This window comes from Ranitomeya imitator, chromosome 8, assembly GCF_032444005.1.
Source record: "Ranitomeya imitator isolate aRanImi1 chromosome 8, aRanImi1.pri, whole genome shotgun sequence".
NCBI classification, from domain to species: domain Eukaryota; kingdom Metazoa; phylum Chordata; class Amphibia; order Anura; family Dendrobatidae; genus Ranitomeya; species Ranitomeya imitator.
In genome coordinates, this window is record NC_091289.1 from 203253584 (window position 1) to 203281503 (window position 27920).

At 46.3% G+C, this 27920-nt stretch overlaps 1 protein-coding gene across 3 annotated transcripts in view; it reads left to right on the forward strand.

The window, feature by feature from the left end:
- The window catches only part of MAST2 (microtubule associated serine/threonine kinase 2), a 155208-nt gene that overhangs the window by 113099 nt on the left and 14189 nt on the right, over window positions 1-27920 (forward strand). For all 3 annotated transcript variants that reach the window (XM_069735864.1, XM_069735865.1, XM_069735867.1), the window contains 2 exons: window positions 26403-26504; window positions 27670-27802. In XM_069735864.1, the coding sequence (XP_069591965.1) occupies window positions 26403-26504; window positions 27670-27802 (235 nt within the window). The remainder of the gene's footprint in view (window positions 1-26402; window positions 26505-27669; window positions 27803-27920) is intronic.

Consider the following 27920-nt stretch of genomic DNA (forward strand, 5'->3'; position numbering starts at 1 on the left):
AGGCGAAGCGCGTGACACCGGGTCTATACGTGGCTGTGTGATGAATCCAATCCCCCCCTTTAACAATGAGGGATGAACTAGGAAGAGCAGTGGTGTGAGGTGGGTGAAACTTGAGCCCCCCATACACATTACATAGTAACATAGTTAGTAAGGCCGAAAAAAGACATTTGTCCATCCAGTTCAGCCTATATTCCATCATAATAAATCCCCAGATCTACGTCCTTCTACAGAACCTAATAATTGTATGATACAATATTGTTCTGCTCCAGGAAGACATCCAGGCCTCTCTTGAACCCCTCGACTGAGTTCGCCATCACCACCTCCTCAGGCAAGCAATTCCAGATTCTCACTGCCCTAACAGTAAAGAATCCTCTTCTATGTTGGTGGAAAAACCTTCTCTCCTCCAGACGCAAAGAATGCCCCCTTGTGCCCGTCACCTTCCTTGGTATAAACAGATCCTCAGCGAGATATTTGTATTGTCCCCTTATATACTTATACATGGTTATTAGATCGCCCCTCAGTCATCTTTTTTCTAGACTAAATAATCCTAATTTCGCTAATCTATCTGGGTATTGTAGTTCTCCCATCCCCTTTATTAATTTTGTTGCCCTCCTTTGTACTCTCTCTAGTTCCATTATATCCTTCCTGAGCACCGGTGCCCAAAACTGGACACAGTACTCCATGTGCGGTCTAACTAGGGATTTGTACAGAGGCAGTATAATGCTCTCATCATGTGTATCCAGACCTCTTTTAATGCACCCCATGATCCTGTTTGCCTTGGCAGCTGCTGCCTGGCACTGGCTGCTCCAGGTAAGTTTATCATTAACTAGGATCCCCAAGTCCTTCTCCCTGTCAGATTTACCCAGTGGTTTCCCGTTCAGTGTGTAATGGTGATATTGATTCCCTCTTCCCATGTGTATAACCTTACATTTATCATTGTTAAACCTCATCTGCCACCTTTCAGCCCAAGTTTCCAACTTATCCAGATCCATCTGTAGCAGAATACTATCTTCTCTTGTATTAACTGCTTTACATAGTTTTGTATCATCTGCAAATATCGATATTTTACTGTGTAAACCTTCTACCAGATCATTAATGAATATGTTGAAGAGAACAGGTCCCAATACTGACCCCTGCGGTACCCCACTGGTCACAGCGACCCAGTTAGAGACTATACCATTTATAACCACCCTCTGCTTTCTATCACTAAGCCAGTTACTAACCCATTTACACACATTTTCCCCCAGACCAAGCATTCTCATTTTGTGTACCAACCTCTTGTGCGGCACGGTATCAAACGCTTTGGAAAAATCGAGATATACCACGTCCAATGACTCACCGTGGTCCAGTCTATAGCTTACCTCTTCATAAAAACTGATTAGATTGGTTTGACAGGAGCGATTTCTCATAAACCCATGCTGATATGGAGTTACACAGTTATTCTCATTGAGATAATCCAGAATAACATCCCTCAGAAACCCTTCAAATATTTTACCAACAATAGAGGTTAGACTTACTGGCCTATAATTTCCAGGTTCACTTTTAGAGCCCTTTTTGAATATTGGCACCACATTTGCTATGCGCCAGTCCTGCGGAACAGACCCTGTCGCTATAGAGTCCCTAAAAATAAGAAATAATGGTTTATCTATTACATTACTTAGTTCTCTTAGTACTCGTGGGTGTATGCCATCCGGACCCGGAGATTTATCTATTTTAATCTTATTTAGCCGGTTTCGCACCTCTTCTTGGGTTAGATTGGTGACCCTTAATATAGGGTTTTCATTGTTTCTTGGGATTTCACCTAGCATTTCATTTTCCACCGTGAATACCGTGGAGAAGAAGGTGTTTAATATGTTAGCTTTTTCCTCGTCATCTACAACCATTCTTTCCTCACTATTTTTTAAGGGGCCTACATTTTCAGTTTTTATTCTTTTACTATTGATATAGTTGAAGAACAGTTTGGGATTAGTTTTACTCTCCTTAGCAATGTGCTTCTCTGTTTCCTTTTTGGCAGCTTTAATTAGTTTTTTAGATAAAGTATTTTTCTCCCTATAGTTTTTTAGAGCTTCAATGGTGCCATCCTGCTTTAGTAGTGCAAATGCTTTCTTTTTGCTGTTAATTGCCTGTCTTACTTCTTTGTTTAGCCACATTGGGTTTTTCCTATTTCTAGTCCTTTTATTCCCACAAGGTATAAACCGCTTACACTGCCTATTTAGGATGTTCTTAAACATTTCCCATTTATTATCTGTATTCTTATTTCTGAGGATATTGTCCCAGTCTACCAGATTAAGGGCATCTCTAAGCTGGTCAAACTTTGCCTTCCTAAAGTTCAGTGTTTTTGTGACTCCCTGACAAGTCCCCCTAGTGAAAGACAGGTGAAACTGCACAATATTGTGGTCGCTATTGCCTAGATGCCCAACCACCTGCAGATTTGTTATTCTGTCAGGTCTATTAGATAGTATTAGGTCTAAAAGTGCTGCTCCTCTGGTTGGATTCTGCACCAATTGTGAAAGATAATTTTTCTTGGTTATTAGCAGAAACCTGTTGCCTTTATGGGTTTCACTTTCCCAGTTAATATCCGGGTAGTTAAAGTCCCCCATAACCAGGACCTCATTATGGGTTGCAGCTTCATCTATCTGCTTTAGAAGTAGACTTTCCATGGTTTCTGTTATATTTGGGGGTTTGTAACAGACCCCAATGAGAATTTTGTTACCATTTTTCCCTCCATGAATTTCGACCCATATGGACTCGACATCCTCATTCCCTTCGCTAATATCCTCCCTTAAAGTGGACTTTAGCCAAGACTTTACATAGAGACAAACCCCTCCTCCTCTCCGATTTTTACGATCCTTTCTAAACAGACTGTAACCCTGTAAGTTAACTGCCCAGTCATAGCTTTCATCTAACCATGTCTCGGTTATTCCCACTATGTCAAAGTTACCTGTAGATATTTCTGCTTCTAGTTCTTCCATCTTGTTTGTCAGGCTTCTGGCGTTTGCGAGCATGCAGTTTAGAGGATTTTGTTTTGTTCCAATCTCCTCGCTGTGGATTGTTTTAGAAATGTTCTTACCTCCCTTCTGAGTATGTTTTCCTGGGTCGTCTTTGTTCGAGTCTAATGTTTTTCTTCCCGTCCCCTCTTCTTCTAGTTTAACGCCCTCCTGATGAGTGTAGCGAGTCTTCTGGCGAATGTGTGTTTCCCAGGTTTGTTGAGGTGTAGTCCGTCTCTGGCGAGGAGTCCATCATACCAGTAATTCACACCGTGGTCCAGGAATCCAAATCCTTGTTGTCTGCACCATCGTCTTAGCCAGTTGTTTGCATCAAGGATCCTGTTCCATCTCCTGGTGCCATGCCCGTCTACTGGAAGGATAGAAGAAAAAACTACCTGTGCATCCAGTTCCTTTACTTTCTTCCCCAACTCTTCAAAGTCTTTGCAGATTGTCGGTAGGTCCTTCCTTGCCGTGTCATTGGTGCCAACATGTATCAGAAGAAATGGGTGGACGTCCTTGGAGCTGAAGAGCTTTGGTATCCTATCGGTCACATCCTTGATCATCGCACCTGGAAGGCAGCATACTTCTCTTGCAGTTATGTCCGGTCTGCAGATGGCTGCTTCTGTGCCTCTCAGTAGTGAGTCTCCCACCACCACCACTCTTCGTTGCTTCTTGGCTGTACTTTTTGCTGTCACTTGTTGCTGTGTGCCCTTTTCTTTTTTGCTTGCTGATATTGCTTGATCCTTAGGTGTGCCATCTTCATCCTCTACAAAGATTTGATATCGGTTCTTCAGTTGTGTGGTTGGTGATTTCTCCATGGTCTTCTTGCTTCTTTTGGTCACATGCTTCCACTCATCTGCTTTTGGAGGTTCTCTGACACTTTTTGCACCTTCTGTGACCAGTAGAGATGCTTCTGTTCTGTCTAGAAAGTCTTCATTCTCTTTTATGAGTTTCAAAGTTGCTATTCTTTCTTCCAGACCCCGCACCTTTTCTTCTAAAAGGGCCACTAGTCTACACTTCTGACAGGTGAAATTTAATTCTTCTTCTGGTCGATCTGTGAACATGTAGCACATGCTGCAGCTCACCATGTAGGTTGTCACATCTGCCATGTTGCTCCTAGATCCTGCTGACTTGCTGTGTGTTTTCCTTCTTGTGTAATCTACTCAGCCAAGCTCTCTTGCAATAATGTCCTACAGGCAAAAACTCTTCGCTTTTCCCAGAAGGCACCTGGAATATGCAAATTAGCCTCCTCAAGCTTGAATCCCTGGTTTGGTGATTCTTTCCAAGCAGCTGGTCCCGGCTGTACCCAACGATCTTCTAGCTTAGGGAGACTCTTCGCTTTTCCCAGAAGGCACCTGGAATATGCAAATTAGCCTCCTCAAGCTTGAATCCCTGGTTTGGTGATTCTTTCCAAGCAGCTGGTCCCGGCTGTACCCAACGATCTTCTAGCTTAGGGAGACTCTTCGCTTTTCCCAGAAGGCACCTGGAATATGCAAATTAGCCTCCTCAAGCTTGAATCCCTGGTTTGGTGATTCTTTCCAAGCAGCTGGTCCCGGCTGTACCCAACGATCTTCTAGCTTAGGGAGACTCTTCGCTTTTCACAGAAGGCACCTGGAATATGCAAATTAGCCTCCTCAAGCTTGAATCCCTGGTTTGGTGATTCTTTCCAAGCAGCTGGTCCCGGCTGTACCCAATGATCTTCTAGCTTAGGGAGACTCTTCGCTTTTCCCAGAAGGCACCTGGAATATGCAAATTAGCCTTCTCAAGCTTGAATCCCTGGTTTGGTGATTCTTTCCAAGCAGCTGGTCCCGGCTGTACCCAACGATCTTCTAGCTTAGAGAGACTCTTCGCTTTTCCCAGAAGGCACCTGGAATATGCAAATTAGCCTCCTCAAGCTTGGATGGCTAAACGATGGCTCCGGCGGTCTCTGCCGTCTCTCGGCCTCCGGCGGTCTCTCGGCCTCTGGTGGTCTCTGCCGTCTCTCGGCCTCCGGTGGTCTCTGCCATCTCTCGGTCTCTGCCGTCTCTCTGCCTCCGGCGGTCTAGGCCGTCTCTCGGCCTCCGGCAGTCTCTCGGCCTCTGGCGGTCTCTGCCGTCTGTCAGCCTCCGGCGGTCTCTGCCATCTCTTGGCCCCGGGCGGTCTTCCATCTCAAAGATCCTATCCTAATATGTTACAGGTAAAGCTATAGGTGAGAAGAACCGCACGTAGGGTCTTCTCCGACAATTCCAGAATCCGTTGCTCACCTGGTGCCTCTTTGATAGGACAGATAAAGGTCGGCTGCAGATCCACGTGACCGAAATGACCAGATCCGGAACCAGACACGGAACTCTGTGGAGATCATCTGCGCTGCTGAACTAATAGAAATCCGGACGTATTGATGAAAAGGAACGGTGGCTTCACTCAACGCTTTTCAAAGTCTATGTATGAGATCTCCTCAGGGAACACCACACACATGACTATGTATATGTATGTGGTATGTGTGTTATGTACCGTACAGAGCAAAAGTTTGGACACACCTTCTCATTTAAAGATTTTCCTGTATATTCATGACTATGAAAATTGTACATTTACACCGAAGGCATCAGAACTATGAATTATCACATGTGGAATTATATACTTAACAAAAAAGTGTGAAACAACTGAAATTATGTCTTATATTCTAGGTTCTTCAAAATAGCCACCTTTTGCCTTGATGACTGCTTTGCACACTCTTGGCATTCTCTTGATGAGCTTCTATAAGTAGTCAACGGGAATGGTTTTCACTTCACAGGTGTGCCCTGTCAGGTTTAATAAGTGGGATTTCTTGCCTTATAAATGGTGTTGAGACCATCAGTTGTGTTGAGCAGAAGTGTGGTGGATACACAGCTGATAGTCCTACTGAATAGACTGTTAGAATTTGTATTATGGCAACAAAAAAGCAGCTAAGTAAAGAAAAATGAGTGGCCATCATTACTATAGGAAATGAAGGTCCGTCTGTCCGAAAATTGGGAAAACTTTGAAAGTGTCCCCAAGTGCAGTGGCAAAAACCATCAAGCGCTACAAAGAAACTGGCTCACATGAGGACCACCCCAGGAAAGGAAGACCAAGAGTCACCTCTGCTTCTGAGGATAAGTTTATCTGAGTCACCAGCCTCAGAAATCGCAGGTTAACAGCAGCTCAGATTAGAGACCAGGTCAATGCCACACAGAGTTCTAGCAGCAGACACATCTCTACAACAACTGTTAAGAGGAGACTTTGTGCAGCAGGCCTTCATGATAAAATAGCCGCTAGGAAACCACTGCTAAGGACGGGGAACAAGCAGAAGAGACTTGTTTGGGCTAAAGAACACAAGGAATGGACATTAGACCAGTGGAAATCTGTGCTTTGGTCTGATGAGTCCAAATTTGAGATCTTTGGTTCCAACCACCGTTTCTTTGTGCGGCGCAGAAAAGGTGAATGGATGGACTCTACATGCCTGGTTTCCACCGTGAAGCATGGAGGAGGAGGTGTGGGGGGGGGGGGGGGGGGGGCTTTACTGGTGACACTGTTGGGGATTTATACAAAATTGAAGGCATACTGAACCAGCATGGCTACCACAGCATCTTGCAGCGGCATGCTATTCCATCCGGTTTGCGTTTAGTTGGACCATCATTTATTTTTCAACAGGACAATGACCCCAAACACCTCCAGGCTGTGTAAGGGCTATCTGACCAAGAAGGAGAGTGATGGGGGGCTACGCCAGATGAACTGGACTCCACAGTCACCAGACCTGAACCCAATCGAGATGGTTTGGGGTGAGCTGGACCGCAGAGTGAAGGCAAAAGGGCCAACAAGTGCTAAGCATCTCTGGGAACTCCTTCAAGATTGTTGGAAGACCATTCCCGGTGACTACCTCTTGAAGCTCATCAAGAGAATGCCAAGAGTGTGCAAAGCAATCATCAAAGCAAAAGGTGGCTACTTTGAAGAACCTAGAATATAAGACATAATTTCAGTGGTTGACACTTTTTTGTTAAGTATATAATTCCACATGTGTTAATTCATAGTTTTGATGCCTTCAGTGTGAATGTACAATTTTCATAGTCATGAAAATACAGAAAAATCTTTAAATGAGAAGGTGTGTCCAAACTTTTGCTCTGTACTGTATGTAGTATGTATGTGCTATATATGTGGTATATATGTTGGTGTGTATATGATGTGTATGTTAATGTGTATGGTGTATGTTGTATGTATGTGGTATATATGATAATGTATATGTGGTGTATATGTGGTAATGTGTATGTGGTGTGTATGTGGTGTATATGTTGTATGTATGTGGTGTGTGTGTGTTGTATTTGTGGTGTGTATGTGGTGTGTATGTGATGTATATGTGGTAATGTGTATGTGGTGTATGTGTGGTAATGTGTATATGTGGTGTGTATGTGGTGTATATGTGGTAATGTGTATATGTGGTAATGTGTATGTGGTGTATATGTGGTGTATATGTTGTATGTATGTGGTATATGTGGTGTATATGTGGTAATGTGTATATGTGGTGTGTATGTGGTGTATATGTGGTAATGTGTATGTGGTGTATATGTTGTATGTGTGTGGTGTATATGTGGTAATGTGTATGTGGTGTGTATGTGATGTATATGTGGTAATGTATATGTGGTGTATATGTGGTTTGTGTGTGGTGTTTCCGGAGGAGATCTCATACATAGACGTTGAAATGCGTTGAGTGAAGCCACCATTCCTTTTCATCAATACGTCCAGATTTCTATTTGTTCGGCAGCACGGATGATCTCCACAATGTTACAGGTAAAATAATATAATTATTAGCAAATGTCTCCAATTAGAAATGTAGTGTAGTTCTTGTGATTTGCTCTGTCGTTCCTCATGTGCAGGCATTGCAGGACCTTAGGTGTCCATGGTTACGACCAATCATCTAGTGACCGTTTGCTATTATTCGGTAACCACTGACATCTACTGCAATGCCTGCACATGGGGTAAGCAGCGTGTTATCAGAAGAACTATACTACCCTGCTAATTGGAGGTATTTGCTAATAATATTATGGTTTCACCTGAAAAGAAGGAAAGAAAAGGTGGCAAGGCAATAAATATGTGCAGACCCAATATAGAATTAAAAACCTCTATAGAGGAGTCAGGACGGGCGGCATAAGAGTCGTGCTGTCCCAGTCCACAAACGATCTACATAAAGGGCCGAGGTTCAGCGCCCTCACCCCACTGTCCGCGGGATTACAGAGCTCTGTGCGCCTAAGGGTGAAGCGTCGATACATATGGATAAATCAGAGCGGAAACCTGCAGAAAACACAACCACCGCGACATAAAGGACATCTAGAGCACATCAGTGAGGCGTAGAAGGAAGCGCTAACCGGGGCATGAGGCGCCAGCGCTGACGGCGGCTTCACCAGGGCTCTCCTGTCTGGGCCTCCAGGTAACATACCTTAAATTCGGACTATAAAAAGGACTCCATCTTTTTTCCTATTTTTCACCCCAAAATTTGAGATGCATCTTATGGTCTGATGCGTCTTATAATCTGAAAAATACAGTACTTGATTCAGTGGCCTTACTGTTCACGAAGGCCGCGAGCCACTTTACACCAATCTTGGTCACTAATATGGACTGCCTGCTGTTACGCATGTGGAGGTAATCGTATCCAGGATTCCTTCATTATTGATCTCCTAAATTTTGTTTTTAACCCCTTTACCCCCAAGGGTGGTTTGCACGTTAATGACCGGGCCAATTTTTACAATTCTGACCACTGTCCCTTTATGAGGTTATAACTCTGGAACGCTTCAATGGATCCTGGTGATTCTGACATTGTTTTCTCGTGACATATTGTACTTCATGACAATGGTAAAAATTATTTGATATAACCTGCGTTTATTTGTGAAAAAAACGGAAATTTGGCGAAAATTATGAAAATTTCGCAATTTTCCAACTTTGAATTTTTATGCAATTAAATCACAGAGATATGTCACACAAAATACTTAATAAGTAACATTTCCCACATGTCTACTTTACATCAGCACAATTTTGGAACCAAAATTTTTTTTTGTTAGGGAGTTATAAGGGTTAAAAGTTGACCAGCAATTTCTCATTTCTACAACACCATTTTATTTTAGGGACCACATCTCATTTGAAGTCATTTTGAGGGGTCTATATGATAGAAAATACCCAAGTGTGACACCATTCTAAAAACTACACCCCTCAAGGTGCTCAAAACCATATTCAAGAAGTTTATTAACCCTTCTGGTGCTTCACAGGAATTTTTTGAATGTTTAAATAAAAATGAACATTTAACTTTTTTTCACAAAAAATGTAATTCAGCTCCAATTTGTTTTATTTTACCAAGGGTAACAGGAGAAAATGGACCCCAAACATTGTTGTACAATTTGTCCTGAGTATGCCAATACCCCACATGTGGGGGTAAACCACTGTTTGGGCGCATGGCAGAGCTCGGAAGCGAAGGAGTGCCATTTGACTTTTCAATGCAAAATTGACTGGAATTGAGATGGGACGCCATGTTTCGTTTGGAGAGCCCCTGATGTGGCTAAACATTGAAACCCCCCACAAGTGACACCATTTTGGAAAGTAGACCCCCTAAGGAACTTATCTAGAGGTGTGGTGAGCACTTTGACCCAACAAGTGCTTCACAGAAGTTTATAATGTAGAACCGTAAAAATAAAAAATCATATTTTTTCACAAAAATTATCTTTTTGCCCCCAATTTTTTATTTTCCCAAGGGTAAGAGAAGAAATTGGACCCCAAAAGTTGTTGTACAATTTGTCCTGAGTACGCTGATAGCCCATATGTGGGGGTAAACCACTGTTTGGGCGGATGGGAGAGCTCGGAAGGGAAGGAGCGCCGTTTGACTTTTCAATGCAAAATTGACAGGAATTGAGATGGGACGTCATGTTGCGTTTGAAGAGCCACTGATGTGCCTAAACATTGAAACCCCCCACAAGTGACACCATTTTGGAAAGTAGACCCCCTAAGGAACTTATCTAGAGGTGTGGTGAGCACTTTGACCCACCAAGTGCTTCACAGAAGTTTATAATGTAGAACCGTAAAAATAAAAAATCATATTTTTTCACAAAAATTATCTTTTTGCCCCCAATTTTTTATTTTCCCAAGGGTAAGAGAAGAAATTGGACCCCAAAAGTTGTTGTACAATTTGTCCTGAGTACGCGGATACCCCATATGTGGGGGTAAACCACTGTTTGGGTGGATGGGAGAGCTCGGAAGGGAAGGAGCGCCGTTTGACTTTTCAAAGCAAAATTGACAGGAATTGAGATGGGACGCCATGTTGCGTTTGAAGAGCCACTGATGTGCCTAAACATTGAAACCCCCCACAAATGACACCATTTTGGAAAGTAGACCCCCTAAGGAACTTATCTAGAGGTGTGGTGAGCACTTTGACCCACCAAGTGCTTCACAGAAGTTTATAATGCAGAGCCGTAAAAATAAAACAAAATTTTTTTCCCACAAAAATTATTTTTTTAGCCCCCAGTTTTGTATTTTCCTGAGGGTAACAGGAGAAATTGGACCCCAAAATTTGTTGCCCAATTTGTCCTGAGTGCGATGATACACCATATGTGGGGGGAACCACTGTTTGGGCACATGGGAGGGCTCAAAAGGGAAGGAGTGCCATTTGAATGCAGACTTAGATGGAGTGGTCTGCAGGTGTCACATTGCGTTTGCAGAGCCCCTAATGTACCTAAACAGTAGAAACCCCCCACAAGTGACACCATTTTGGAAAGTAGACCCCCTTAGGAACTTATCTAGATGTGTGCTGAGCGCTTTGACCCACCAAGGGCTTCACAGAAGTTTATAATGGAGAGCCGTAAAAATAAAACAAAAATTTTTTCCCACAAAAATTATTTTTTAGCCCCCAGTTTTGTATTTTCCCGAGGGTAAAAGGAGAAATTCGACCCCACAATTTGTTGTCCAATTTGTCCTGAGTGCGCTGATACCCCATATGTGGGGGGGAACCACTGTTTGGGCGCATGGGAGGGCTCGGAAGGGAAGGAGCTCCATTTGGAATGAGGACTTAGATGGAATGGTCTGCAGGTGTCACATTGCATTTGCAGAGCCCCTAATGTACCTAAACAGTAGAAACCTCCCACAAGTGACACCATTTTGGAAACTAGACCCCCTAAGGAACTCATCTAGATGTGTTGTGATAGCTTTGAACCCCCAAGTGTTTCACTACAGTTTGTAACGCAGAGCCGTGAAAATTAAAAAAAAAAATCTTTCCCCCCAAAATTATTTTTTACCCCCAGTTTTGTATTTTCCCGAGGGTAAGAGGAGAAATTCGACCCCAAAAGTTGTTGTCCAATTTGTCCTGAGTGCGCTGATACCCCATATGTGGGGGGGAACCACTGTTTGGGCGCATGGGAGGGCTCGGAAGGGAAGGAGCTCCATTTGGAATGAGGACTTAGATGGAATGGTCTGCAGGTGTCACATTGCATTTGCAGAGCCCCTAATGTACCTAAACAGTAGAAACCTCCCACAAGTGACACCATTTTGGAAACTAGACCCCCTAAGGAACTCATCTAGATGTGTTGTGATAGCTTTGAACCCCCAAGTGTTTCACTACAGTTTGTAACGCAGAGCCGTGAAAATTAAAAAAAAAAATCTTTCCCCCCAAAATTATTTTTTAGCCCCCAGTTTTGTATTTTCCCGAGGGTAAGAGGAGAAATTCGACCCCAAAAGTTGTTGTCCAATTTGTCCTGAGTACGCTGATACCCCGTATGTTGGGGGAAACCAACGTTTGAGCGCATGGCAGAGCTCGGAAGGGAAGGAGCGCCATTTGGAATGCAGACTTAGATGGAATGGTCTGCAGACGTCACATTGCGTTTGCAGAACCCCTAATGTACCTAAACAGTAGAAACCCCCCACAAGTGACCCCATATTGGAAACTAGACCCCCCAGGGAACTAATCTAGATGTGTTGTGAGAACTTTGAACCCCCAAGTGTTTCACTACAGTTTATAACGCAGAGCCGTGAAAATAAAAAATCTTTTTTTTTCCCACAAAAAATATGTTTTAGCCCCGAGTTTTGTATTTTCCCAAGGGTAGCAGGAGAAATTGGACCCCAAAAGTTGTTGTCCTATTTGTCCTGAGTACGCTGATACCCCATATGTTGGGGTAAACCCCTGTTTGGGCACACGGGAGAGCTCGGAAGGGAAGAAGCACTGTTTTACTTTTTCAACGCAGAATTGGCTGGAATTGAGATCGGACGCCATGTCGCGTTTGGAGAGCCCCTGATGTGCCTAAACAGTGGAAACCCCCCAATTATAACTGAAACCCTAATCCAAACACATCCCTAACCCTAATCCCAACAGTAACCCTAACCACACCTCTAACCCTGACACACCCCTAACCCTAATCCCAACCCTATTCCCAACCGTAAATGTAATCTAAACCCTAACTGTAACTTTAGCCCCAACCCAAACTGTAGCCCTAGCCCTAACCCTAGCCCTAACCCTAGCCCTAACCCTAGCCCTAACCCTAGCCCTAACCCTAGCCCTAACCCTAGCCCTAACCCTAGCCCTAACCCTAACCCTAGCCCTAACTCTAACCCTAGCCCTAATGGGAAAATGGAAATAAATACATTTTTTTAATTTTTCCCTAACTAAGGGGGTGATGAAGGGGGGTTTGATTTACTTTTATAGCGGGTTTTTTAGCGGATTTTTATGATTGGCAGCCGTCACACACTGAAAGACGCTTTTTATTGCAAAAAATATTTTTTGCGTTACCACATTTTGAGAGCTATAATTTTTCTATATTCTGGTCCACAGAGTCATGTGAGGTCTTGGTTTTTGCGGGACGAGTTGATGTTTTTATTGGTAACATTTTCGGGCACGTGACATTTTTTGATCGCTTTTTATTCCGATTTTTGTGAGGCAGAATGACCAAAAACCAGCTATTCATGAATTTCTTTTGGGGGAGGCGTTTATACCGTTCCGCGTTTGGTAAAATTGATGAAGCAGTTTTATTCTTCGGGTCAGTACGATTACAGCGACACCTCATTTATATCATTTTTTTATGTTTTGGCGCTTTTATACGATAAAAACTATGTTATAGAAAAAATAATTATTTTTGCATCGCTTTATTCTCAGGACTATAACTTTTTTATTTTTTTGCTGATGATGCTGTATGGCGGCTCGTTTTTTGCGGGACAAGATGACGTTTTCAGCGGTACCATGGTTAGTTATATCTGTCTTTTTGATCGCGTGTTATTCCACTTTTTGTTCGGCGGTATGATAATAAAGCGTTGTTTTTTGCCTCGTTTTTTTTTTTTTTTTCTTACGGTGTTTATTGAAGGGGTTAACTAGTGGGCCAGTTTTATAGGTCGGGCCGTTACGGACGCGGCGATACTAAATATGTGTACTTTTATTGTTTTTTTTTTTTTTATTTAGATAAAGAAATGTATTTATGGGAATAATTTTTTTTTTTTTTTTTTCATTATTTTGGAATATTTTTTTTTATTTTTTTTTACACATTTGAAATTTTTTTTTTTTACTTTTTTACTTTGTCCCAGGGGGGACATCACAGATCAGTGATCTGACAGTTTGCACAGCACTCTGTCAGATCACTGATCTGATAGGAGTGCAGGCTGCTTCACAGTGCCTGCTCTGAGCAGGCTCTGTGAAGCCACCTCCCTCCCTGCAGGACCCGGATCCGCGGCCATCTTGGATCCGGGGCTGGAGGGAGCAGGGAGGGAGGTGAGACCCTCGCAGCAACGCGATCACATCGCGTTGCTGCGGGGGGCTCAGGGAAGCCCGCAGGGAGCCCCCTCCCTGCGCGGTGCTTCCCTGTACCGCCGGCACATCGCGATCATCTTTGATCGCGGTGTGCCGGGGGTTAATGTGCCGGGGGCGGTCCGTGACCGCTCCTGGCACATAGTGCCGGATGTCAGCTGCGATAAACAGCTGACACCCGGCCGCGATCGGCGGCGCTCCCCCCGTGAGCGCTGCCGATCGCATATGACGTACTATTGCGTCCTTGGGAAGTAAAGCCCACCCCACATGGACGCAATAGTACGTCTAATGGCAGAAAGGGGTTAAGTATAATTATTTTGGTTCTATTCTTTTTACTGCTGAATCTCTGGTACTGTGATGGGTGCATGTTGCGCGTCCTCCTTTGCCAGCCTCTTCTTGGCTGGTAGGAGGGCTTGTACCCATCTGCCCATTTCCAGAATCACATTTCATAGAGGACACTTTTTTTTTACTGATGAATTCAATCATTCTTTAAACCCTCATCTTACATCTAATATTTCATTGATGTGCTCTAGATGTCCTTTATGTCGTGATTTATCTTCACCCTGGGGCGCCCACACCTCTGTAATCCCGCTGACAATGTGGTGAGTGCATAGACATTTTTACATGGTTTTAATTGTAAGGGCTTTGTTGTTTTTGCTTACCATTTTAATTAATAAAAAAATGATCAGTTCCCTGTTTGGTCTGCACATATTTATTGCCTTGCCACCTTTTCTTTCCTTGTTTTCAGGTGTAACAATATTATGGGGCAGCACGGTGGCTCAGTGGTTAGCACAGCAGCCTTGTAGCACTGGGGTCCTGGGTTCTAATCCCACCAAGGATGACATCTGCCAGGACTTTGTATGTTCTCTCCGTGTTTGCGTGGATTTCCTCCAGTTTCTCCGGTTTCCTCCCACATTCCAAAGACATACTGATAGGAAATTTAGATTGTGAGCCCCATCGGGGACAGCGATGATAATGTGTGCAAAATGTAAAGCGCTGCGGAATATGTTAGCGCTATATAAAAATAAAGATTATTATTATTAGCAAATACCTACCAAAGTAGTATAGTTCTTCTGATAACACACTGCTTACCCCATGTGCAGGCATTGCAGTAGATGTCAGTGGTTACCCAGTAATAGCAAACTGTCACTAGATGATTGGTCGTAACCATGGACACCTAAGGTCCTGCATATGAGGAAAGACAGAGCAAATCACAAGAACTACACTACATTTCTATTTGGGGGCATTTGAAAGTATAATGATTATTGCGCCTACTACCTATTGCGACAGCATGGTAGAGATGAGGGTACCCTTTATGTCCACCCTAACTGAGGAAGACACCTGGATAACAATGCATGTACATTGGGGAATTAAGCATTGGATACGCTGCTGATTTTGCACGTTTTCCCTCCTACACAGAATGGAGCGCTCTGTAATTGTTATCGTAGCTACTCTTCACCAGTGAGAGAGAGAATCTAAAAATAATATCCAGAAAATCACATTGTGTGATTGTTACATAATTACCGTATTTTTCAGACTATAAGACACCCCGGACTATAAGGCGCACCCAGGTTTTAGAGGTGGAAAATAGGGAAAAAAAATATTTGAAGCAAAAAAATGTGGTAAAATATTTAATAACATAAATAACATACTATTATATGTGGTGTTATTATATATAATAGTATGTTATTATGTTGGAAGCTGCGGGACCAGTGTGGTGTCTGTACAGTACTATATGAAGACGCTGGAGGGTGAGTATAAGAATGGGGGCACAGGGCTTATATTTAAAGCACCACTCCAGCACTGCAAAATAACACTGGAGTGCTGCTTTAAAATCCCATGGGAGAACTATAACTCCCAGCATGTCCTGCAGATCCTATGACATGCTGGGAGTTATAGTTCACCAAAGGAGTGGCAGAGTGCTTTGTGTTTTGTAAAGACTAACCTCTTTAATGTGGCAGCCAGCCACACTGTGGTGAGGTAAAAGCATCCCATGACTGCACACAGAGCCTTCCCTCGTTTCCTTTCCACAGCACAGGTTATGAGGAAGCTGCAGATTCTAGTGGAGAGCCTGAAGGACCTGTGATGATGTCAAGAAGAGGGAGGGCTCTGAGCTGCCATGTGATGCTCCAGCCCGCCCACTCCTGACACCAAACAGGTCCTGTTTGTGCACAGCACTCAGCGTCCAGCCCAGGCATGGCAGGCAGGTATGCAGCGATCTCCTCTCTCCTCTGGCCCCTGCTGCTGCTGCCTCCTCCTCCCCCGGACACACAGACCTCCCCAGCTGCTGCAGGAATCGGCACTGGAGAAGCCATGTGTGTCCCTGCTTAAGTGCAGTATTCATTTGCTGCTCCTGGCTGACCACTCAGCTGATAGGTGGGCAGGGAGCCGCTAATGAATATTCACTGCACTTAATCATCCGGACCACATGGTTTCCCCAGCACTGATTCAGGGCAGTGGGGACATCCTGAAGTGGCATAACAGTGCGATCCCACTCACTGCTGCCCCCCTCCCCACATGCTACATCCGTACCATAAGACGCACCCACACCTTCCTCCCAAATTTGGAGGAAAAAAAGTGCGTCTTATGGTCTGAAAAATACGGTAATTGGCATTTTATTGCCTGAAATAAGTATTTAATACAATAGAAAAAACAGAACTTAATATTTGCTGCAGAAACCTTTGTGATTAGAGGTCAGACGTTTCTTGTGGTTCCTGACCAGGTTCGCGCACACTGCAGCAGGGATTTTGGCCCCCTCCACCATACAGATCTTTCAGGTTTCGGGGCTGTCACCGGGCAACATTGAGTTTCAGCTCCTCCAAAGATTTTCTATTGGGTTCAAGTCTGGAGACTGACTAGACCACTCCAGAACCGTGAAATGCTTCTAATGGAGCCGCTCCTTAGTTTCCCTGGCTCTGTGTTTCAGGTCATTATCATGCTGGAACAGCCAGCCACAACCCATCTTCGATGCTCTTACTGAAACTGCCTTCTGCTTTGCGCACTTTCCTCTGTCCTCTCTCTTAACACACCCCCTCTTTCCGAGTTATGGGGTTTGTCCGGTCCCTTATTTCTTCCCCTGGGTAACATGGGACGCAGCCTCGACAGTTCCAGACCTGGTCCAGCACAGGTAGATGCAGCCCGGTCTTCCTCCTTATACAGAAGCTGCACATGGGACGTACGTGGATGTTCCAACATGACAACGATCCAAAACACAAGGCCAAGTCGACCTGTCATTGGCTACAGCAGAACCAAGTGAAGGTTCTGGAGTGGCCATCTCAGTCTCCTGACCTCAATATCATTGAGCCACTCTGGGGAGATCTGAAGCGCGCAGTTCATGCTAGACAGCCCAGGAATTTACAGGAACTGGAGGCTTTATGCCAAGAACAGTGGGCAGCTTTACCATCTGAGAAAATAAAGAACCTCATCCACAACTACCACAAAACACTTCAACCTGTCATTTATGTTAGAGGGGACAATACACGGTATTAAGAAATGGGGTATGTGAACTTTTGATCAGGGTCATTTGGATGTTTTGGGTTGTCATTAGGATTTAAAGAGAGAAAACACAGAAGTTTGACAATAAATGGCTTCACCCAACCACTGACCATGAGTGGAGGAAAAGTGTTGGTGTTATCAGTCATATTCTCTGAAAAAAGGACAAGAAAGCAAAAATTCTGCCGGGGTGTGTAAACTTTTAAGCTCAACTGTACTTAAATAATTAGCATTTTATTAGCATTTTATTACATAAAATGTAACAATCCTACAATGTGACTTTCTGGATTTTATCTTTAGATTCTCTCCTAGGTGAAGTGCACCTACAATAAAGATTACAGATCGCTCCTTTCTTTGTAGGTGGGAAAACGTGCAAAATTGGCAGCAGATCAAATACTTATTGTCCCCACTGTAGCCTTAAATACAGTCAGATGGATGTTAATCAGCCAAAATCTAACGATAAATCACAAAAATGTGTATATGTATTAGTACAGCAGCGGGCATGACCGACGTGTAAATCAGTGTTTGCAACATAAGATGGAGAAAAATCTAATGACTTCAGTGGCGCTGCAGCACGAGCCGACCTGCAGAGGCTTCTCAAAGACTCAGAATATCAGCAAAAGTGAATTTATTTCACTTCTTCAATACAAAAAGAGAATCTCCGATATTCTATAGTCATTACAGAGTGATCTATTTCATGTGTTTATTTCTGTAAGGCTATGTGCACACGATGTGGAATGGGGGGCAGAATTTTCTGCACAAAATCGGCATCTCCTGGCAGAAACCGCAGGTGCAGATTTGGTGCAGATTTTATGCTGATTTTGTGCGGTTTTAATGCGGAATTGATGCACATTTTGTGCGGTTTTTCTGTGGTTTTTAGCACTTCGGATTTCTATAATGGAGGGGTGCAGAAACTCTGCAGATCTGCACACAAGAAGTGACATGCACTTCTTTTAAATCCGCAGCTTTTTCGCACGGATTTTTCCGCACCATCTGCACAGCTTTTTTTTCACATTGATTTACATTGTACTGTACATCACAGTGAGGGTCTGCAGCGTTTCTGTGCTGAAAAATCCGCTGCGGATCCGCAGTAAATCCGCAACGTGTGCACATAGCCTTAACCTTTGTCAGGCTGCATAATTTTACAACGTTAACAGGCTGCAGAGGTACAGTTGTACCTTCATGTATATTTTATTGAAATTTGGCCAATATATTCTGGACCAAAACTGCAGAGGTGTCACGAAATTTCAGCCTTCTACGGCTTTTCGAAAAAAAATAGTTATTGCAATTTTAAAACTGAATAGTTACAATTGTACCTACTCAGCCGGATGAAGGTTAATGATGATTATTCCAAAGACATACTGATAGGGAATTTAGATTGTGAGCCCCATTGGGGACAGCGATAATGTCTGTAAAGCGCCGCGGAATATGTTAGCGCTCTGTAAAAATAAAGATTAATATTATTATGGCTTACAGCCAATGAAAACCCAAAAGTCATTATCTCAGTAAATAACAATAAACACCCACACAGGCTCCTAAGTGGTTATAAAGGTCTCTTAGTCCGGAGGTATCAAATTGCATTCCGCAAGGGCCGCAAACAGGTCATGTTTTCAGGATTTCCTTGTATTACACAGGTGATAATTTAATCACCTGCACAGAATGATTTCACAACCTTGTGCAATGCGAAGGAAATCTTGAAAACACGCAGGTCTGAGGCCCTCGAGGAATGCAGTTTGAGACCCCTGCCTTAGTCTCTTTCGGTAGCTCCACAATCATGGGGAAGACTGCTGACCTGACAATGTCCAGAAGGCAAATAAGTAGAAAACTTGGCACTCAATCATTTCTTGAAGAAAAATAAAGTCATTTACTTTAAAGTCAATGACTTTATTCTTCAAGAAATTGAGTGCCAAGTTTTCTACTTATTTGACTAAATGTGCTGGAAACCCTACTTGAGCACCTATACCTATTACCAAATATAGAGTGCCGTGTAATTTGTCACATATAGATGTCCAGAAGGCGTCACTGACACACTCCACAAGGAGGGGAAGCCACAAAAGATCATTGCTAAAGAAGCCGGCTGTTCACACAGTGCTGGATCCAAGAATATTAATGGAAAGTGGAGTGGAAGGAAAAAGTGTGGTAGAAAAAGGTGCACAAGCAACCGGGATAACCGCAGCCTGGAAAGGATTAAGAAAAGGCCATTCAGTAATGTGGGGGAGATTCACAAGGAGCGGACTGCTGCTGGAGTCATTGCTTCACCGCACACAGATGTGTCCAGGACATGGGCTACAAGTGTCACATTCCTTGTGTCCGGCCGCTCATGACCAATAGACAACGCCAGAAGCGTCTTACCTGGGCCAAGGAGAACAAGAACCAGACTGTTGTCAGTGGTCCAAGGTGTTTGTAAGGAAAACACACCACACGAGAGGACTGGGAGGTACGAATATCACTCTGCCATCACCAATCTGTGATGGAGCTTACACAGTCGCAGCTCTCTGGCGCTCCTCCTACCCTCCGGTCAATCAGGAAACTACACCTAGGATAAGTAGTCGCCGGAGAGGCTGCTCTCACGTACTGGTTATCGGGGGCACTCTGCAGTGAGGACAGTGTGTGTGTATATATCTATATATATATATATATATATATAATTGTCTAAGGGTTTTTCCGTCTGTCTGTCTGTCCTTGAAATCCCGCGTCTCTGATTGGTCGAGGCCGCCAGGCCTCGACCAATCAGCGACGGGCACAGTATCGACGTAGAAATCCTGGCGGCCTCGACCAATCAGAGACGGGCACAGTGTCGACGTAGATGTCATAATGGTTGCCATGGCGACAATGATGTCATAAAGGTTGCTTCGACCAATCAGCGACGGGCACAGTCTGCCGCGAATTCTGGAATCATCATTGTCCATATACTACGGGAACATGCATATTCTAGAATACCCGATGCGTTAGAATCGGGCCACAATCTAGTACATATATATATATATATATATACTAGATTGTGGCCCGATTCTAACGCATCGGGTATTCTAGAATATGCATGTCCCCGTAGTATATGGACAATGATGATTCCAGAATTCGCGGCAGACTGTGCCCGTCGCTGATTGGTCGAGGCAACCTTTATGACATCATCGTTGCCATGGCAACCATTATGACATCTACGTCGATACTGTGCCGGTCACTGAATCAGAAACGTGGGATTTCTATGTCCTTTATGACATCATCGTCGCTGTGCTCGTCGCTGGCGGCCTCGACCAATCAGACGCGGGATTTCTACGTCGATGCTGTGCCCGTCGCTGATTGGTCGAGGCCTGGCGGCCTCGACCAATCAGAGAGGCGGGATTTCCAGGACAGACAGAAAGACAGACAGACGGAAAAACCCTTAGACAATTATATATATAGATATATCACCCGTCTGGGAGTATATACATAAAGAACTCTGATCCGTTGCTGCCAGGGTCCCCCAATAACACCAGAATGGTATGCTGCCACCAGTTTTTCGTTTGATATAAGCCCGATCCGTTCACAAGCTTATATCAGGTTAGAAACCAACCCCAGGCAGCATATATTCGAACTAGCCGGACTCAAGGCCGTGGGAAATCGAGATTTGAGCTAAAAAAGCAGCCCAAAATTAATTGATATTTTAATTGCCGAAAGGCGTACTAGAAACTACAAATATATATAGAGAAAATAGACAGATTACAGCCAGAGGTACAGATAATAATTTTATTTTTATATAGCGCTAACATATTCCGCAGCGCTTTACAGTTTGCACACATTATCATCACTGTCCCCGATGGGGCTCACAATCTAAATTCCCTATCAGTATGTCTTTGGAATGTGGGAGGAAACCCACACAAACACGGGGAGAACATACAAACTCTTTGCAGATGTTGTCCTTGGTGGGATTTTAACCCAGGACTCCAGCTAACCACTGAGCCACTGTGCTGCCCTAAAAATTAGGGTATGGGTTGGGAAATAGCAGTTAGCGATATGTGTCAAGTTACCGTGTCTCATTACATGTGGGCCCCAGGGAAGTGCTGAGTCCACAGGTACTTCGTTCCTGGTTCGTCTCCACACGTAATGTGATGTGGCTTCCAACGCAGAATGAAGATGGGGCTGAAAGTCTGGAACTAGCTTTTAACCCTTAGCTCGCCCCTGCTATATTTGCCACTGCCCCTCTTGGTTGTACTGAATTCTCCATCCTCGACCTCCTATATAAAATAATTCCCAATATCTAGGATGGGTCATAACCTCCTAGCGGGAGGTCTAAACAGGACGACTGATGTCTCAACGGGTTCGTTGGGGCTGGACTGATACAGCGAGTCCAAACTTGGGTCGGCTATTGGTTCTGGAGAGCCAGTCGTGATAGCTCGGAATCCGGGACCGCTAGAGAGATATGAGACACAGGTGTGGGTGCAGCGGGCTCCCAGGGTTCTGCTGATACATTGGCTTAACCCTGAGATGCACGGTGCTCTCATAATTCATCTCTAGATGTCAGTGACGCTCGGTCTAGAGTTTGCTTTGATGTTGGCTGCCTTGCACAAAAGACAGCAGGGGGTCCTGGCTCTGCTCCTCTGTGCCTTCATTAACACGTGGCCTCTAATTGTCTGGCCAGTTGGCAGATGCGCTGCTGTTTTGGTAATCTGTGTACTTTTCCCAAGGGTGGGGGCCTCATTTCAGGAGTGGAGGGAGATATCTGGATAATCTATGGGGCCTGAATCCATAAATCAAAAATGGAGTCTCCCTTGTCCCTCACAGCGTTGTTTTCAGATGAAAGTAAATTTTGCATTTCATTTAGAAATCCAGGTCCTGAGTCTGGAGGAAGAGTGGAGGCCACAATCCGAGCTGCTGGAGGTCTGGTGTGAAGTCTCCACAATCAGTGATGGTTTGGGGGCCATGTCATCTGCTGGTGTAGGTCCACTGTGTTTTATCAAGGCCAAAGTCAGCGCAGCCATCTGCCAGATGGAAATGTCATTCTCCAGCAGGACTTGGCGCCTGTCCACACTGCCAAAAGTACCAATACCTGAGGGTAAAAACAACGGTATCACTGGGCTTGATTGGGAGCAAACTCACTTGACCTTAACCCCATAGAGAATCTACGGAGTATTGTCAAGAGGAAGATGAGACACCAGACCCAACAATGCAGACGAGCTGAAGGCTGCTATCAAAGCAACCTGGGCTTCCATAACCCCTCAGCAGCCACAGGCTGATCGCCTCCATGCCACGCCGCATTGATGCAAAAGGAGCCCAGCAGCTGCTGATAGTGACTGCTGGGCTCTCAGATACAGACCCTCCTGTGTGGGGATGGTGAGCTTTCTCCCTTCTGCAGACCCCCGCGCAATGTGCCGGCACCAGAGATGGCTAATTACATGATGCCAGTCGTCACACGGCAGGCGCTCACTGTATGACTATGAATTTGCAGCAGACTTGCTGGAAGGATCATACTCCATTGGATGACTGATGGGGGTCCTCTCTCCAGGAGCCGCAGAGAACACATGGCCGAGGGGCTTCTACAACTTACTCTTGTTTCTGATTTTCTGTTATTGATGATCTGTCTGGTGACCTGTGAGTGGCGGCGTTATTGCCCCATGCCGCAGGGCACTCCCGCCAGCTGCAGCACATTGAGGGATAATTATCGTGTAAGTGACGGAGCAGCTGACATCATTATGTAGCAGGAGTGTTCATTGTGATACTTACAGGGGGCACGTACTTACTCCCGGTCGGTGAGCTCTTGGGAAGCGTGCATACGTTGTACATGTGTGCCGCTGCCATATCCCAGGGGGCCGAGCAGCAAGAAGCTGACGATCTCCGCTCCGGTGGTCACTGTCTCCTGCACCAGAAGTAAATCCCGCACTGCATTATTGCACAGCCCAAAGTTACCCAGCCCCCATATTCCCTCCCAGAGAATATTGTGTCTGAGCATAGGGTGACCGGTCCCAGCCTGGGGCGACTGGAAGTGTCATTGTGAGGGTTGTCATCCGTCTCTATGGATGGGGTCTGCAGGGAGGGTTGTGGATGGGTATGAGGTCTGCAGATATGGTCCTGGACAGGTGTGAAGATACGGTCCTGGACTGGTCCGTATGGGTATGGGGTCTGCAGGGAGTGTTGTGGATGGGTATGAGATCTGTAGGGAGGGTTATGGATGGATCAGGATGGGTTTGGGGTCTGCAGAGATGGTTGTGGATGGGTATGAGGTCTGCAGATATGGTCCTGGACAGGTGTGAAGATACGGTCCTGGACTGGTCCGTATGGGTATGGGGTCTGCAGGGAGGGTTTTGGATGGGTCCAGATGGGTATGAGATCTGTAGGGAGGGTTATGGATGGGTCAGGATGGGTTTGGGGTCTGCAGGGATGGTTGTGGATGGGCATGAGGTCTGCAGATATGGTCCTGGACAGGTGTGAAGATACGGTCCTGGACTGGTCCGTATGGGTATGGGGTCTGCAGGGAGTGTTGTGGATGGGTATGAGATCTGTAGGGAGGGTTATGGATGGATAAGGATGGGTTTGGGGTCTGCAGGGATGGTTGTGGATGGGTATGAGGTCTGCAGATATGGTCCTGGACAGGTGTGAAGATACGGTCCTGGACTGGTCCGTATGGGTATGGGGTCTGCAGGGAGGGTTTTGGATGGGTCCAGATGGGTATGAGATCTGTAGGGAGGGTTATGGATGGGTCAGGATGGGTTTGGGGTCTGCAGGGATGGTTGTGGATGGGTATGAGGTCTGCAGATATGGTCCTGGACAGGTGTGAAGATACGGTCCTGGACTGGTCCGTATGGGTATGGGGTCTGCAGGGAGTGTTGTGGATGGGTATGAGATCTGTAGGGAGGGTTATGGATGGATCAGGATGGGTTTGGGGTCTGCAGAGATGGTTGTGGATGGGTATGAGGTCTGCAGATATGGTCCTGGACAGGTGTGAAGATACGGTCCTGGACTGGTCCGTATGGGTATGGGGTCTGCAGGGAGTGTTGTGGATGGGTATGAGATCTGTAGGGAGGGTTATGGATGGATCATGATGGGTTTGGGGTCTGCAGAGATGGTTGTGGATGGGTATGAGGTCTGCAGATATGGTCCTGGACAGGTGTGAAGATACGGTCCTGGACTGGTCCGTATGGGTATGGGGTCTGCAGGGAGTGTTGTGGATGGGTATGAGATCTGTAGGGAGGGTTATGGATGGATCAGGATGGGTTTGGGGTCTGCAGAGATGGTTGTGGATGGGTATGAGGTCTGCAGATATGATCCTGGACAGGTGTGAAGATACGGTCCTGGACTGGTCCGTATGGGTATGGGGTCTGCAGGGAGGGTTGTGGATGGGTATGAGATCTGTAGGGAGGGTTATGGATGGATCAGGATGGGTTTGGGGTCTGCAGGGATGGTTGTGGATGGGTATGAGGTCTGCAGATATGGTCCTGGACAGGTGTGAAGATACGGTCCTGGACTGGTCCGTATGGGTATGGGGTCTGCAGGGAGGGTTGTGGATGGGTATGAGATCTGTAGGGAGGGTTATGGATGGGTATGAGATCTGTAGGGAGGGTTATGGATGGATCAGGATGGGTTTGGGGTCTGCTGGGAGGGTCGCGGGTGGGTCAGGATGGGTATTCGATCTGTAGGGAGGGTTGTGGATGGGTTAGGATGTGTATGGGGGCCTGCTGGGAGGGTTGTGGATGGGTTAGGATGTGTATGGGGGTCTGCTGGGAGGGTTGTGGATGGGTTAGGATGTGTATGGGGGTCTGCAGGGAGGGTTGTGGATGGGTTAGGATGTGTATGGGGGTCTGCTGGGAGGGTTCTGGATGGGTTAGGATGTGTATGGGGTCTTTTGGGAGGGTCGTGGATGGATGTGGGGTCTGTATGGATGGTTATGGATTGGTTACGATGTGTATGGGGTCCCTAGGAAAGGTCGTGGATGGGTTAGAATTTGTGTGGGATCTGTAGGGAGGGTCGTGGATGGGTTAGGCAGGGTATGAGATATGCAATGAGGGTCATGGGTGTGTAAGGCAGGGTAGGAGTCTGCAGGGAGGTTCGTGGATGGGTGTGGTGTCTGTATGGATGGGTTAGGATGTGTATGGGATCTGTAGGGAGAGTTGCGGGTGGGTCAGGCAGGGTAGGGGTCTGCAGGGAGGTTCGTGGATGGGTGTGGTGTCTGTATGGATGGGTTAGGATGTGTATGGGATCTGTAGGGAGAGTTGCGGGTGGGTCAGGCATGGTAGGGGTCTGCAGGGGGGATTGTGGAAATGTATGGGGACTGCAGGGAGGGTTGTGGATGGGTATGCAGTTTGTAGGGAGGTTTGTGGATGAGTAAGGGATCTGTAGGAAGGGTCATGGATGGGCATATGGGGCCTTTAAGTGCCGTGGATGGGTATGGGATCTGTAGGGAGGGTCGTGGATGGGTATGGGATCTGTAGGGAGGGTCGTGGATGGGTATGGGATCTGTAGGGAGGGTCGTGGATGGGTATGGGATCTGTAGGGAGGGTCGTGGATGGGTATGGAATCTGTAGGGAGGGTTCGGATGTGTATGGGGTCTGCAGGGAGGGTCGTAGATGGGTTAGGATGTGTATGGGGTCTGCAGGGAGGGTCGTGGATGGGTATGGGGTCTGCAGTGAGAGTCGAGGATGGGTAAGGGAATCTGTAGGGAGGGTTCTGGATGGGTTAGGATGTGTATGGGGTCTGCAGGGAGGGTCATGGATGGGTTAGGATGTGTATGGGGTCTGCAGGGAGGGTCGTGGATGGGTTAGGATGTGTATGGGGTCTGCTTGGCGGGTCATGGATGGGTTAGGATGTGTATGGGGTCTGCAGGGAGGGTCGTGGATGGGTTCGGATGTGTATGGGGTCTGCTTGGCGGGTCATGGATGGGTTAGGATGTGTATGGGGTCTGCAGGGAGGGTCGTGGATGGGTTCGGATGTGTATGGGGTCTGCTTGGCGGGTCATGGATGGGTTAGGATGTGTATGGGGTCTGCAGGGAGGGTCGTGGATGGGTTAGGATGTGTATGGGGTCTGCAGGGAGGGTCGTGGATGGGTCTGGTTGATTACGGTGATCTACAGTGTGTTGGGTTTTTTAACCATTTGTGGAATTCCTCTTTAACTAGTGTTCTTTCTTTAGCGCTCAATTAGAGGGAACCCGCTTGTTGGGTTTCAGACCCCTCTCCTGTACAGTGACCAGTACTTCCTTATTTTGCAGGCCCACGAGCGGTCGGAGAGTTTAGAGGTCGCTTTTGTGACGCAGCTGGTGAAGAAATTGATGATCGTCATCGCCCGGCCGGCCCGTCTACTGGAGTGTTTAGTAAGGACAAATCCAACGTCTCAATGTCTGCAAATGTTTGATGACCAAGGAAACATTAATGTCTCTGCCTCTGTGGCCTGTGGTGTACAAGGGGCTCCAGCGGACCACAGCCACGGTCCGTGCAGTGCCCTGTCGGGTGCAGATGACAGGCATGGCCAGTGAGGTGCCCTCTCGGGTGCGCATGACTGCCGAGGTCTGTGAGGTGCCTCGGCATGTGCTGACCGGCTCGGTCCCTGAGGTGTCCCAACAGGTGCGGACAACGGGTACGGTGCGTCAGCTGTCCTGGCGGGTGCGAACAATGGGCTCAGTGTGTCAGCTGTCCCGGCAGGTGTCGACAACGGGCACGGTGTGTCCACTGTCTCGGGGGATGTGGACAATGGGCACGGTGCATCAGCTGGCCCGGGGGATGTGGACAATGGGCAACTGTGCGACAGGTGTCCCGGCAGGTGCGGACGTCTGGTGTGGTGCGTGAGAAGCCCAGCGGGTGCAGAAGCAGTGTTTCTCCTTGGTGGGCTGATTAGACCCCTCTCTGACGTTTATGTGGGGTGGTCGTTTCTCCGTCGTCCACTGTGCCCTTCACCATTGCGATTAATGTACCGTTTTGGAGATTGCCGTCTTCTCCTGGAAAACCCTGACCTGTCATGGCAGATGGTCATTCATCTGTAGTCTCCAGGGACATTGACACGGGGTGCTTATTCTGTGTGACGCTGTCCGTGCACTTCCTGTAGTGCTGTGTAATTAATTGCTTATGCTCGGTTATGAGCACAGTCCTGACCCGATGGAAGACGAGGTGGTCTCCGCTGTCCCTGGATCCGTGTCTTCTGCTTCCCTGTACTCCAGTCATGTCCATGCTGTGTCCTAGTTCTCCAACTTCTCACACAATCCAATATTGAGGTAGGAATGCAGGAAGGCCGCATGTCTCGCAGGCGGTGAGGGGTAGGAAAGGTGGGATGTCTCCTTATGGTCGGCAGAGGGAGGATGTCTCCTTACAGCAGGGAAGTGTCTCCTGGCGGGGATCACCCTCTGAACGGACATGAGCGTGGCAAGAGTCACCCTCTGCGTGAACGTGGTGGGGGTCACCCTCTGCGCCGATGGATGTAAATGTGGTGGGAGTCGCCCTCTGCATGAACATGGCGGGTATAACTAATTTGTGTGTCATCTCCAGGAATTTGATCCGGAGGAGTTTTACCATATGCTGGAAGCTGCTGAGGGCCATGCCAAGGAAGGAGAGGGCATCAAGTCCGACATTCCGCGCTACATCATCAGCCAACTGGGGCTCAACAGGGATCCCCTGGAGGGTAAGTGTCTGCAGAGGCCTCAGAGCCACACACGGCCACGATGGCATGATCAGAATCCATGTTATATTGGGAGGAGCTGTCACCGCTGCGGCTGTATTATATGTGATTTCACCGCTGT